The 14,694-nt window shown below is 42.2% G+C and overlaps 1 protein-coding gene across 1 annotated transcript in view; it reads right to left on the reverse strand.

Moving 5' to 3' along the window:
* Positions 1–14,694, reverse strand: part of LOC139765053 (uncharacterized) — a 564,355-nt gene that overhangs the window by 22,413 nt on the left and 527,248 nt on the right. The window contains exon 5 of the mRNA XM_071692137.1: positions 3,384–3,520. Coding sequence (XP_071548238.1) covers positions 3,384–3,520 — 137 coding nt within the window. The remainder of the gene's footprint in view (positions 1–3,383; positions 3,521–14,694) is intronic.

Genomic DNA, 14,694 nt, shown 5'->3' on the forward strand with positions numbered 1-14,694 from the left:
ATCTGGTATGAAGTGTTCTTGTTATTGAAGACCATGACTGTGATTAAGACGTCTTCTGGGAATATTTTCTAAATAGTATGAAGCGTTTGAAATGTTACCTTTGTGGGTATAGTGCATTCATGTGTGTGTGTGTGTGTGTGTGTGCGCGTGTGTGTGTGTGAAGGTAGGATGTGGGCACGTAAGAAAGGGTAGCGAGTAGTGGGACATGAAGATAAGCGATCACTGAAAGGGAAAAGAAAGCAGCATGTTTTACCGACAGGGAAAAGGTGCGTATGATTGGAAGATGTAGAGGAGGAAGCGGCAGTAAGGAAGAAAGAGGAAGGTGCAGGGCTGAAAAGAAGGCAAATGAGAAATGAGGTGAGGTCGTTACAAGCAAGGAAGAGATTAAGACATGGAGTGGTATGTTGAAGGGCTGTTTAAAGTCAGATGATAGGGTGGCAAATATGGGATGACTAGGAGGTGGAGGCATGCGAAGCGAGAGGTTCGATGAAAAGAGATCAGGTGGTAAATGCCTTGCATAAGGTGAAATGTGGAAAAGCAACTGGAGTGGATGGGATTGCAGTTGAATTTTTCAAGGAAGGGGATGATGATGATGTTGATTGCTAGTCCCTAGAAACTGGCGGAATGCCAGTATAGTGCGACTGTAGAAAGGCGAGGAGAACAAAAGTGAATGTGTGAATTACAGGTCGACAACTTTGTTGAGGGTACCTGGTAAGTTATATAAAGGACCACCGATTATAAAGACGGTAAGATCCACCATGATCAGACTGGGGAAGTTTCAGAAGTGACAGAGGATGTGTGAATCAGGCGTTAGCTTTGGGGAATGTTTGAGAAATAGAAGGGTTTGTGTATGGCTTTTATAAGAACAGAGAAAGCATATGGTAGGGTTGATAGAGATGCTCTAGGTGCTTGGATATAGAACTCTGGTGTCGGTACATTATATCTGACAGTTAGCTAATGAGGTCATTCTTCGAGTGTTGCTGGTGCTACTGCGTTCCATAGGGAACGGCATATATATATATATATATATATATATATATATATATATATATATATATATATATATATATATATATATATATATATATATACACATATACAATATATTTATAAATTTGTTATACTTTGTCGCTGTCTCCCGCGTTAGCGAGGTAGCGCAAGGAAACAGACGAAAGAATGGCCCAACCCCCTCACATACACATGTATATACATACACTATATATATATATATATATATATATATATATATATATATATATATATATATAATCTCGTTACGCACATATAAGATAAGCAACTGCTCGTAAAGTATCTCGAGATTCATCAGGTGGACCATCAGTGTGGGGAAGGCTCGTGAGGAGGATTAAAGAAGCTAGAACGAGAGGGAGAGAGAAAAAAACACACACCCGCACGACTGTGTGGAGTTTGAGAGCCGATAAGAGACCATTAGGTCGTAATGCAGCGAGGCCGTAGCTAACGATACCTGACTATTGATGGTTGATAGGAAGCTAACCTAAGAGAGCACTTTGTCCTCATGGAATTCCTCCATCGTTCCAGGGGCATTGTTCCCACAGGCAACTGATGCTATATAGATCACTCTCCCCGAAGAACTCTGTCTTTTCCTGAGCTGTGGTTTATCCGTATCTTGGTTCCTTCTTGCTTGCGAGGTTCCCCTTTCTCTATGTCCCTCTGGCCCTCAGATTAACAATTGCTAGGTTCTCCCTCGGCCTCAACGTTCCTTGAATTTCATCTGGGCCAAAACTTTTCTCGGATTTAGTTACTCATTATCAGGGGCTGTACAGTTCTCAATCTTGGAATTCTTCGTATTTCTTGGTCCTTTCTCCTGTATCTTCGTATTTCCTGTCGCACTTAATGAATATCTTGTATCAAATGAGATGATTTTTTTGAAATATCACTTGGTCGCTGGTCAGAGAGACCACAAGAAGAGATGTCCCTCTCTGAGCAAGATTTATTCCCACTGGGAAAGAATGTGAAAGACATATTGATCACTAGGCCACAGTGAACAGAATACCGCCAGTAGCCAGCCAACATCCATCAGCATCAACCTCACTACTCTATCATGGTATAATGTAGCAGAAGACAACCAGTAATATTAATGGAGGATGGACACAACAGCAAAACTTAGATGAATTATGGAGATTCCCTGTTGTCCAGAGACGGTCATGCTCGACAAGGTGTCTGTTCACTGAAGTCACTGTCGGTCCGGGACAGATAGTCACGTAAACTGACCGTTTGATCAAAGAACGATTCATAGATCTCACGAGAAACACAATAATATGCAGGACCATACACACAGTAGGGGTGTGTTTGGCCTTGGAATCACTGAATGCCTGAAGATGGTCAAGAACTTGACATTCACAGCCTTAATGACTACGTCAGTTACTAAGCCTATAACTCAATGAACCAACTAAACAACTAGGTATCGGGAACAAGAAAAGACTCGAGGCTGCAGAGGAATGACTCAATCATTCCATCCGGCATGCCAGCTCGTCATGCATACGAGATGGTAATCATAAAACCTCGTATTTTCGGACAAGCGTTTCACTGACAACCCACTTACATCTTCTTGAGCAGGATACCCAGAGATCCAAACTGCTGGAAATCTACACCTCGACTCTTCATCAACGATGAGTTCAATAGAAATTCCTCGCAATTGTTAAAGATTTAGAATATGTTTTACTTTTTGTCAATGTATACAAGTTTCATGCTACATTTACCTATTATTCCATAATACTAAATTATATCGAACAATTCTCATCGTAAAACGATGGTAAGCCCGTTTGCCGATTCCATTAGAAATTTAGGGGAAGCTCAGATAATTTCTCCATTTAAACTAAAGTCTCTACGACTTTATGAAGATCTCTACGACTTTATGAAGATCTCTATTGAAAAATCAATGATTCAATCAGCAATCTACGTGGGAATCGCAATACAATTAACGTAGGAGATGTAGCATACCACTGAAAGGTCTCTATGATCATAGAAGCTTCGGTAGAAAGTATGAAAGGAAGGCAAAGAAGTTGAGGAATAACACAGTGAACACCTGGACCCCCCCCCGACGTGGGTGTTGTATTGGTGGACTTGAACCTTGGAAGCGAGGGAGGTACAAGGCTACTTAGTACATCACATGGATGGCCTCACCAATAAACCTTTTTACCAGGTTTGGTAAAGAGAAAAATGCTTAAAGCAAGTCGTAAAACCTCTCGTGTCGACTTAGTGTCTGAACATCCCATTTCAGGGCGTAACTCTCTACAGAACGAGAGAGAGTCGGTAGGAACAGCTGTAACAGAGCGTAACTCACCATTACGCTCTGTTACGTCGATGAGGAGGGTCTGTGCGAGCCACTGCAATGTGTAACTCACCGTAATACTCTGTCATATCGACGGGTAAGGTCTGCACGAGCCGTTTGCATTTGCGGAGTTCCCTGGACATGAGCTGGGTGCAGGCAACGAGGTGCACGAAGTTCTGGTTGTCAACTGGGATACCCTCAGCCACATCACTGTAAACAAACAAATATAGTGACAGAAATGATAAAGAGGAGAGTAATTCTAGTATAGATTTAATAGTACATAACATCTAAAGTGAAAGGCTTAAATAACAGTAAATACAATGGTGAATGTGACTATACTTATTTGTTAGAATAATATGATAGAAGCAAGGGGTCAACAAATAACGTAACAATTTTTCTATTAAAAAATCATATGATGAGTTTATGGATCATTTGTGCTAGGAACAGAAGAGCATCCAAGAAGTTCTAGAGAACATATGTATAGGTTTCTACAGGAAGAAAACGATTCACTGACAATAAGCAGGTTTTAACTATCAACAGAGATTGGTTTCTCTGGAAATACAGAGTTCGGAAGATGAGAATGTTATGGAGTTCCTCAGCCATTGGAGTTAAAAGAAATAAAGATGTAGTATCAGTTACCTTGACAAAGGTAAAAAAATGAAATGACTCATGGGAAACGAGCCATTACAGAGACCGGTTAGTTTCACTTGAAGGACACCATAGGCCATTCTCAGCCTGATAGAAATCTGGAAGTAAATTTCCACAATATTCACATATCATCCCGATTCCCCGATGTCATAAATCGCGAAATTTATTCTGAAGAGAAGATAAAATTTTATGGCTTGGTGGCCGAGATTTTTAAAACGCCTGAAAGTAGTTTTGTAAAGATTCTTTTATTACCAGAGACGATAGATCGCGTTCTATTGTTCCCCTACTAAAGCCAATAACATATCGCCAAACTGCGTTCAGTCTAGGCTTTACCGCGGGAACGCAAAACAAACACTTGGTTCGTCGTATGAGCGGACAAATATGAGAATGGTTCACTGTAAGGATGCAAGATATGGGCATTGGATTACTGTCATGACGCAGAACATGGAACACTGGTTCAGTGTGATGACGCAGAACATGGAACACTGGTTCAGTATGATGACACAGAACATGGAACGCTGGTTCAGTGTGAGGACACAGAACATGGAACGCTGGTTCAGTGTGGGGACACAGAACATGGAACGCTGGTTCAGTGCGAGGACACAAAACATGGAACACTGGTTCAGTGCGAGGATGCAGAACATGGAACACTGGTTCACTATGGGGACACAAACTATGAGCACTGATTCACTGTAAGAGGACAGGCATTGAGATTGGTTTATATTAATCTGTAGTAGGCGAAAAAGATCAGAGACGGAAAAGATCATCGGTTTACTGTAAGAGGCGAAAGAGATGGAACTTCTCTTCCCTGGCAGCAATTTCAGGAACGTGGACACAAGCCCCTTTTTTTTTTTTTTAATTTACTCGACAACACTGACACTGAAGTATACACGTAGTGTACAAGAGAGAGAATGGAACTACCCACATACGAATGCTAACGTATCTATTAGAGAGAGAGAGAGAGAGAGAGAGAGAGAGAGAGAGCGAGCTTTCTCAGTAAAGAAGAAAACCCGGATAGCTAAAGATCCAAAGCTCGTCGGCGGGAAAAAGAAAAAAAGAATTGGGTTTAGACGTAAACAACGGAGATTGATGGGCGAGGGAAAAAAGTGAGGGATAACATGGCGAGATAAAGAAGAAAGAGGGAACAAGACATAGTAGCGGGCACGGAGAGATAAGGGGGTGTCTCGCTCCTGCCACACAATAATGGCCATGTCCCCTGCCTCACTAGAAACAAAGGACAGCGTCATCTTAGGAGCGCCACTGGTACCGACCAAAGCTCCCCATTTTCTTTTTACTCTATTTCTTTCTTGTTGGTTTTAATTGCTACGTTTTCTCTTCACACGCTTACGTACAAAGATGTCCAGGAAGTAAAGATACTAAACGTACGTAGAAAACAATATATGATATCAAAATCATCAGAGTTCCTTAAAGTTTAAAGAGCGATGTAAACTATCTTTCTTTGGGTATTAATCTAGGCATGAAACGAACAGAAAAAAATTAATGGTTTATTTTGTGTGTTAATTTAGGTATTTAATGGTTTTCTTTGGGTATTAACTTGTGTATCAAACGAACAGAGGAAAAAAAGTAATGGTTTCCATTGGGTATTGATTTAGGTATCAAACGAAGAGGAAAAAGATTACGGTTTCCTTTTCTGTTTTTTCTGGGAGCCTTAAACAGGTACATGTGAGGATTCCACTGACGTCTGTCTGGAGGTGCTATTGGCATGTACTTGTGTGTGTGTGACGGACGTGTATACAGAACCAATACGATGAGTAAAAAGCGAGTAAGATTTAAACATCTACGGCCCTCCGTGGTGTAGCAGTTAGCGTCGCTGAACGTGGAGTGTTCAAGAGCAGTCTGGGGTCAGGCGCATCGTTTCATATAGTTGTTGCTGCAATCGGTCCACAGTCAACCTAGCTGTTTATCCTACCTTAAGAGCGTACAAGACACTTCATCACCTCCAATTTTTCTCCATTCAAACATGCATCCCAACTCGCTTGTCCCTCACCCTTGCTGAAGCTATCAACCTTTTTATTCACATTTACTCTCGGCTTTCTTTCACTCGGTTACCAACTTCTGCAGTTACTCAGTCAAATCAGCCACTAGAGCTGTACCTGACGAACAACAACAGACTTATTTCCCACTCCCAAGAGACTGCACACTCGCCCCTCTCTCCAAAACTCGAACATTTATTTCCCTAACAACCTCAGATAAACGCTCATGGTGACATCACAAACCCCTGCCGCAGACCACCCTTCAGTGGGAACCAATCACATCTCTTCCTACTCGTACACATGCCTTACATCCTTGATGAAAACTTCTCCGATTCTAGCAGCTTACCTCCCACACCATAGGTTCTTTAATACCTTCCACAAAGCATCTCTATCCACCCTATCATATGCCTTCTCCAGATCCATAAATGCCACATAAAAATCCATGTTCCTTTTTTTTTAAGTATCTCATATATAGTGCAAATACCTGATTCACAGCTGAGACGACACGGGCAACTGAATGTCTTAATCAAGTCCACCACTATATATATATATATATATATATATATATATATATATATATATATATATATATATATATAGTGAGATGGTCTCTTTTAGGGCAATCAGTTGTCCGTGCAGTCTCAGCTGACATAAAAAAAAAGTTGCTAGACACGATGGAAGCGGACTAGATCATCTTACAAATCTTCCTTGAATCGGGCAAGATTTTACGTCGAATGCCAGAAGTGTTTAAAAAGTGGAGAAGACGTGTCACCTGAGATTTCGCCATCCACTAAAACTTCCGCAATATGTCTCTGCTTAATTTTCATGCAAGTTCCAAACTAGTTTTGCCAAACTTAGAGCAGAAGAAAATGTTCTGGAGTCAAGCTTCAAACCTCCAGGACTTTCTAGAGGAGAATACGAACTCTGCTCTTAATTACTGTCGCTCTACCAGCGTCGTGGAAGTTTGTGTCAGCACGTGTGGATGTTTGTGTGTCAAGACTTCTGCTGCAGACTGTGTGTGTGGCGCGCTGTCGGCCTTCGTGTGGGAGTTCCTCGTAATGTTTTTGTCTAAGATGCTCTGTCTTCATGTCTACTTGACTGACTACGTCTCTCTCTCTCTCTCTCTCTCTCTCTCTCTCTCTCTCTCTCTCTCTCTCTCTCTCTATCTATCTATCTCTCTCTATCTTTCTCTACGGGAAGTCGGTACTATCGCCACTGCCCACCTTGGTGTCCAGAGGGTTACTAGCGACCTCGCAGTGAACCAGCAATTCACAGGCTGTCAAGTTTCACTCCATCTGTCTTGATTGCTTTCCTGTTGTTCTCCAATTCAGCCACACTCTGGACTCCTGGCTTTCAGGCCGCAAACATACAATCACTCGATCTCTCACACAACACTTGACAACACACATTCCACGCGACTCATCATCATTCGTACCTTGAGAATTTTCTTATGTCAGTGATGGAAGCTTGACCTGCCTTTTGGCAAAATCTTCTTAGTACTTATATATATATATATATATATATATATATATATATATATATATATATCGGACGAAATGGAATTTCTCACTCCAAGGGAGTTTATAATTACCCTGATTCTGAATGGAACACAACTTTGAAGCTGCGGAAATCCCATAAAAGGAAGTCTGCGACTGTACAATTAATCAATTATATATAACCTTAAGGCTAATCATAGCTACGGAGGCATTCATCATCATGAAAGGCTTATGATTAGAATTCTGGTTTCAAAATCCTTTGATCACTGAGTTGTAATGCATTTGTCTGGTACGTTCGAAGCCATGATTGCATTGGGGGAGACATATCCTTACGGCGCCCGGGAAATCGATGTTCTCACTCTGACCAAACTTTTGAAGGTTCTTTCTTCCTTGGCCCCAAAGAGATGCATTGTGTACATCTCCACAGATACTCTCAATGATCAGTCGCGATTTGTCATTATCTTGCTGATCAGGAGAAATACATCAAGAAAGGGAGTTTCGATGGACATCATGTGATGATATAATAATATTAAGGCACTTCATTATCAGGGCATCGGGGAACACTAACTTCATGGGCTACGCCTCTTGTGTCGTCCCTTCGCTCATTACCGCTCTAATTGGTTGTTAGGCACAACGACCCCTCATTGACAGTCAGTAATGGCGATGCAACGTTAGGATAATTCAACACGTGGGGATTTCACCTCATAGTTGTCCATATATAAAGCTTAGATCAAGTACACACACACACACATATATATACAATATATATATATATATATATATATATATATATATATATATATATATATATATATATATATAGTCTTTCGTCTGTTTCCTTGCGCTACCTCACTGACGCGGGATACAGCGACAAAGTATAATGAATATATGTTTGTGTGTGTGTGTGTACATGACAGCCTGAGTGATTGTGCGCAATTAAGGCCATTGTTTATTTGTTCCTGGTGCTTACTTGTCAGAACGAGAGAGTCAAACGAGTGTTGTGTGTCCAGTGGAAATTCTCCTAACTGTGCACTACATTCGTGATATATATATATATATATATATATATATATATATATATATATATATATATATATATATATATAAGGCTAGAAAATAAGCAAGGACGAGGAAGGGACGTAAAACGAACAAACAGTCCGGCTTTGTCTTGGGTTACGACCATCTGCTGTGGTAATAACAGCTGTTGGTCTGTGGACGAAGCCGAAGCCTGTAATAACACGATGAGACGCGTTACCAACATGTCGCCGCACACACCAACACCTGGTACCACCAAAAGACAATTACGCTGGATGTCTCATCATCCACCAGCGAGTTTTCGATCTTACGTACGTATATACCGACATGATTTCCATACAGTACGGGGAGATAGCTTTACGCCCCCCCCCCCTCCTGCCAACTACCTCTTGTTTACAGTCTTCCCCCCAAACAATCTCTTGTTTATTTTGTGCATGATAATGCGCTATCTATTATTTTTGTATTGGTATCAGTCCTGTGGACGATGTTATGTATATGAATCATTATCAGTTCCCACTGCACCATGTTGCAGGTGTTGGTATTAGATATACGTATGGTATATATCATTTGTGTATAACTCTCAGTGTATATTGCACATTGGGTGTGTATTGCTGATAGGAAGTTCTGGGAGCGTAGATACTCCGGATTGCAATGTCAATCATTCTTCCAGTCCTGATTTTATCAGTTTCAATTAAGGATTATGGTAATGTTCCAATTATGGATTAGAGAGAGAGAGAGAGAGAGAGAGAGAGAGAGAGAGAGAGAGAGAGAGAGAGAGAGAGAGAGAGACTATAGATTTTACTACTAGAGAATTTTATAAACCTGATTGAATGCAAATGGTGGCTGAGATGGGAGACTTGTTGCCCAGGTGGTCGGGGATAAATGATCACATGGAAAACAAGATCGAGGACAACCATAGAAAATACCACAGAAAACGTTCTGAGAGCAGTGCAGTTACCTCAGCCGAGGGGTCAAGAAATCTTCCGAGATTACATAGGTTCAGAGAAAGAATTCACTAGAAACTAGACTTGATGGTCTACTACGAGGGTGTGTAAACGAAGACATTAATAGTCTATCTTAGATCTCTGATCTAATTGAACGCGGGAGGAGGAAGAAGAGGAGTGATGGAAGAAGTAAAGAGGTGGGAAAGGTAGGAGGCAGAAAGTTCGAGGTGGGAGAGGAGAGAGGTGGAGAGGCCAGGGTCTGTGAGAGTGTCATTTGTTTTCCCAGGCGACACACGCACCCCCAGGGCTTGGCAGGTACAGAGCCCCGTGTATGTGTGTGTGTGTGTTACGGAGAGTGAGCCTACACTCGTGTTGCCTCGTCTCTAACTTGTATACATGTACCGTATCTTTACTGTTCTGTATGTATGGACACGTGCATAACTCAGCCTGAGCCAGGTACCCACCTACCTACCGACCAGCCTAAGAGGGAGCATTAATTCCTAGGTCGGGTGTAGGCCGACAGCCACGACCAGGATTCGAACCCATTCTGGTCTCTAGCACATGGTCAGCAACGCTAACCACTATACCACTAAGTCCCTTGTGTGTGTGTGTGTGTGTGTGTGTAACTACACCTCTGGTACCATTCTCACATAACCCATTCTCTGTGGCACCCCAAAGCATCGAACCTGGCTATCCATTACACCCATACGCCAAAAGGGGCGAGTCGCACTATGACTGGGGTCGCTGGACGAGTTGGGACTCCAAGACAGAGGGAGACTCTAAAATAAATGGACTCCCTATGGCAAGTAGGGCCTCAGGCAAAGGGGACCCCAAGACAAAAGGGGACCCCAAGACAAAGGGGACCCCAAGAGACGTGGGACCCCCAAGAAAAATGGGATCCCACCAAGACAATTGGGATTCTCTAAACATGGAGGATGCCTAAAACACCATCATAAAGACGAAGTCAGTAAGATCACCGCAGAATTTCCTCAAGAATATCATCGTAAACTACATCGGCAACATTCATTTATATCTTTTCCCGCTTGTAATTATAGACTGTCAATCTTATCTCCTTTTGGTCTCTAATACACATAGAAAATAGTGATGTCATACTCAGAGGCACCGTCGATGGGTTAAAAGAACTGTGTCAGTCTTAGGAAGTGACAAAAAATAAGACATTGAAATTTAGTCTTATAAAATCAAGGGAACACTAGAATTCTGATCGGCTCAATGCCTCTGGTAGTTTGATCCGACCCGGAAGGGAAGAGTGGATCCCAGCTAGCCCGGGAGACTGTTACCTGTTGTGTAACAGGTGATGAACCAGTCTAACAGCCGTTAAATCTTTTACGTAATAAATGAAAATACTGTCAATATAGATATAAGTCAGCTGAATCAAACAAGTCAATATAGTTTCAATTATATTTACCGAATCTCTCTCTCTCTCTCTCTCTCTCTCTCTCTCTCTCTCTCTCTCTATTATTCAACTTCCACGTGGTGATTGAAGCAATCAGTAGTAACACATTAATTAGTCAATCACTGAACTGTTGAACGACCAGGTAAAGAAATAATGAATGAATTAATTGCTGGCATGAACCGAGTCCATTAACCTTTTCCCAGGAATGTTCGATTGGGAAAGAAAAATTTCAAATCATTTTAGAATCCTTGTTTAGCTTGTATGCTGTCCAGGGCTTAGGTCTCATCCCGCTACGCTGAAAATAATGACTGTGTGGAGCTGGTTACTCCGTCACGCTTCACACTGTTGGGATTACGTTGTGTGTGTGTAGCTTCTTTGAAAAGATAAAGTCTTTTGTGTGCCGAGCCTCACACAATAATGAAGGCCTACTTCAAGCGCTGGGCTATGAGGCGACCTTCTCTCGAGAGAGAGAGAGATCAGAGGCCACGTTGTTAGAGACCAGAGCTTAGAATATTCTTATCTGTGTCTCGGTGTTTACACTTCCCGCGGGTAGGAGTCGTATGTCTTTTGTTTCAGGGTGCAGGTAGGCAGGGGGGCGCCTCTGTGGAGTGCGTTAATTACAAAACACACGAGAGAATCTGTTCCTTTAGGCGGTCTAATGTTCGCTCAGTTCAGGATCTGAGGTCAAGGGGAGAGAGTTCAGGCACCAGAAACACGTTTGTGACTCGTTCCTGTGATTACAGGCCTTACAGTGTTATCATCAGGGTGTATGTAACGATCTTATAATGGCTAGCTTCTGGTAACCGAGATTCTCATTGGCTGACGACGTATTAAATGGCGTTGATGATTAGGTGCTGTGGGTGTTCTCAAGTGGCGCCGATTGGCTAGGGCGTTTTCATCCGTGCTGTTGATTGGTTGATACGGCATCTCTATTCGGAGTTTACAGGGCGTATAGCCTTTGATGTTTAACCCACTCAGAGATATTAATTCGGTTAGATATCTTTCACCGTTTAGGTAACCGGCATTTGAGAGCATTAATGAACCACGTTTACAGAATTGAGTTTGTTGTTGTTCACGTAAAAAAACAGGGGTTTTTGCAACGATTAATCCAGCTGCCTTGGGCATGAGTTTAGAGACACGACACTTGAAACATCTTGATATCCTCGCATCTTCATTTATAATACCCCATCTAAATAAGCATGTAAACACAGACGTCATGTATAGGATAGCTCCACTTATCCGATATTCAGTTTACCGAACCATCGGAATTACCGGCATGAAGACCGGATTCCCCATTTGGGCCGAACTTAATTCAGTCGAGAGTGAGGATAATATGTTTATACTCTGTAGTTCGCCATGCGGCCGCCGTAAGGCGTTAGTAGTCGATTCTGGGTACACAGTGCGACACTAAGAGAGAGTAATAACCCGATTTTTTTTCCATTATTGGACAATACTAGCCCCTTGTGACGGATTATAGAAATCCTATAGAGAACAGTGCATCTTCTCATAAGTTCAGGAAAGGTTTTATATATATAATTCTGAGAAGAATAGCGTTAATTCAACTAGAAATGAGGAAATAGTTCAGGGTAAGATGTGGAAGGTGTGTATTTAATAAACGAGCTGGTATATGAAGAAGACAAGTTCTTAATGAAAAGAGGGAGATCCAAGAGCATTGCAGTGTTCTGGTGGAAAGCTGCAATATTGCATTGTTAGTTCATATACATTGTTCTGAAGTGTGATGACATCAAATGGTCAAAGCAAAATGAATAGAAGACAAACATAATGGAACTCCTGCAACTCTTACACGCCTGAACTCGGCAGTACGACCCTTAAGTACAACGACACGACCCATGAGCACGACCCACGACGACACGACCCATGAGCACGACCCTCGAGTATTATAGCTATAGTTGTACGGTAACAAAATCTGTAGCTTCGAGCACGATGGTACCATCATGCTTAAAGAATTGAAGTGCCTGTAAACAGCACCAGGTCTGGCCAGCCATTGAACGAGCCAAAGCCACATAAGAGCCAATAATAACACAGCTCGACGTATATAGGGAAATCTTACAAGCTGATTGGTCGCTTCCGCATAGATGACCGACAGGTATCGAAAGCTCGGACCAACAGCAGGTCAAACCACGGAGACGTACGGTTCAGTTTCCTATACATTACCATGAAACAATAGACTTATAACAGGGGGTTGTAAATGACGAAGTGTAATCAGGTCCCCCAAGAATTAGTAATAACACGTAGCGGCCGGCACAGAAATACCCCAGAGGTCTGTATGGACTATATTCGTCGTTGACTAAAGCATAATGTCGACTCTGAAGGTACATGTTGGATACCATATTCTAGACGCAAGGGGGTCAGTTCTGCTAACATGTATCTCATGTTTTCTGAAGAACACGTGAGGTTACATCACAGGAGGGGAGGACCTGTATGGGAATGGGAAGAGGGGAGGGGTCACTGTGGCCATTCATTTTTGTTATTCTATTTTGAAATCACTGTAGTTTTTCGCTGGCGAAGTTACTTGTTCATTATTTTGTTCTACAGTAAGTTTGGTCGTTTGGGATCTGGTCCCTGTAGATCGAACTGGGTGTTGGAAGAGGAAGGTAAGTAAGAGTCTTTGCTTGTGTGTATGAATCGTATGTGTATGTGTGTAAATGATGCATTATATATATATATATATATATATATATATTTTTTTTTTTTTTTTTTTTTTTTTTTAATACTTTGTCGCTGTCTCCCGCGTTTGCGAGGTAGCGCAAGGAAACAGACGAAAGAAATGGCCCAACCCCCCCCCATACACATGTATATACATACGTCCACACACGCAAATATACATACCTACACAGCTTTCCATGGTTTACCCCAGACGCTTCACATGTCTTGATTCAATCCACTGACAGCACGTCAACCCCGGTATACCACATTGCTCCAATTCACTCTATTCCTTGCCCTCCTTTCACCCTCCTGCAAGTTCAGGCCCCGATCACACAAAATCTTTTTCACTCCATCTATCCACCTCCAATTTGGTCTCCCTCTTCTCCTCGTTCCCTCCACCTCCGACACATATATCCTCTTGGTCAACCTTTCCTCACTCATTCTCTCCATGTGCCCAAACCATTTCAAAACACCCTCTTCTGCTCTCTCAACCACGCTCTTTTTATTTCCACACATCTCTCTCACCCTTACGTTACTTACTCGATCAAACCACCTCACACCACACATTGTCCTCAGACATCTCATTTCCAGCACATCCATCCTCCTGCGCACAACTCTATCCATAGCCCACGCCTCGCAACCATACAACATTGTTGGAACCACTATTCCTTCAAACATACCCATTTTTGCTTTCCGAGATAATGTTCTCGACTTCCACACATTCTTCAAGGCTCCCAGAATTTCCCTGGGGATTGGGGAGAAAGAATACTTCCCACGTATTCCCTGCGTGTCGTAGAAGGCGACTAAAAGGGAAGGGAGCGGGGGGCTGGAAATCCTCCCCTCTCGGTTTTTTTTTTTTTTTTTTTTTTTTTCCCAAAGGAAGGAACAGAGGAGGGGGCCAGGTGAGGATGTTTCCTCAGAGGCCCAGTCCTCTGTTCTTAACGCTACCTCGCTGACGCGGGAAATGGCGAATAGTATGAAAGAAAGATATATATATATACACACACATATATCTGGACTTATGCATGCATGCATGCCTATAAACACATACATACACGTATATCATACATGCATGAATGTATGTATACATATAGATATATGTATAGATGTCTAGGCGTCATCATACATAACTCTCGAGACAGGAGGCCAGGGAGGTGAAGCCTTGAGCCAGATGAGGTAATTATTC

The sequence above is a fragment of the Panulirus ornatus genome, chromosome 52 (genome assembly GCF_036320965.1).
Source record: "Panulirus ornatus isolate Po-2019 chromosome 52, ASM3632096v1, whole genome shotgun sequence".
Classification (NCBI taxonomy): Eukaryota; Metazoa; Arthropoda; class Malacostraca; order Decapoda; family Palinuridae; genus Panulirus; species Panulirus ornatus.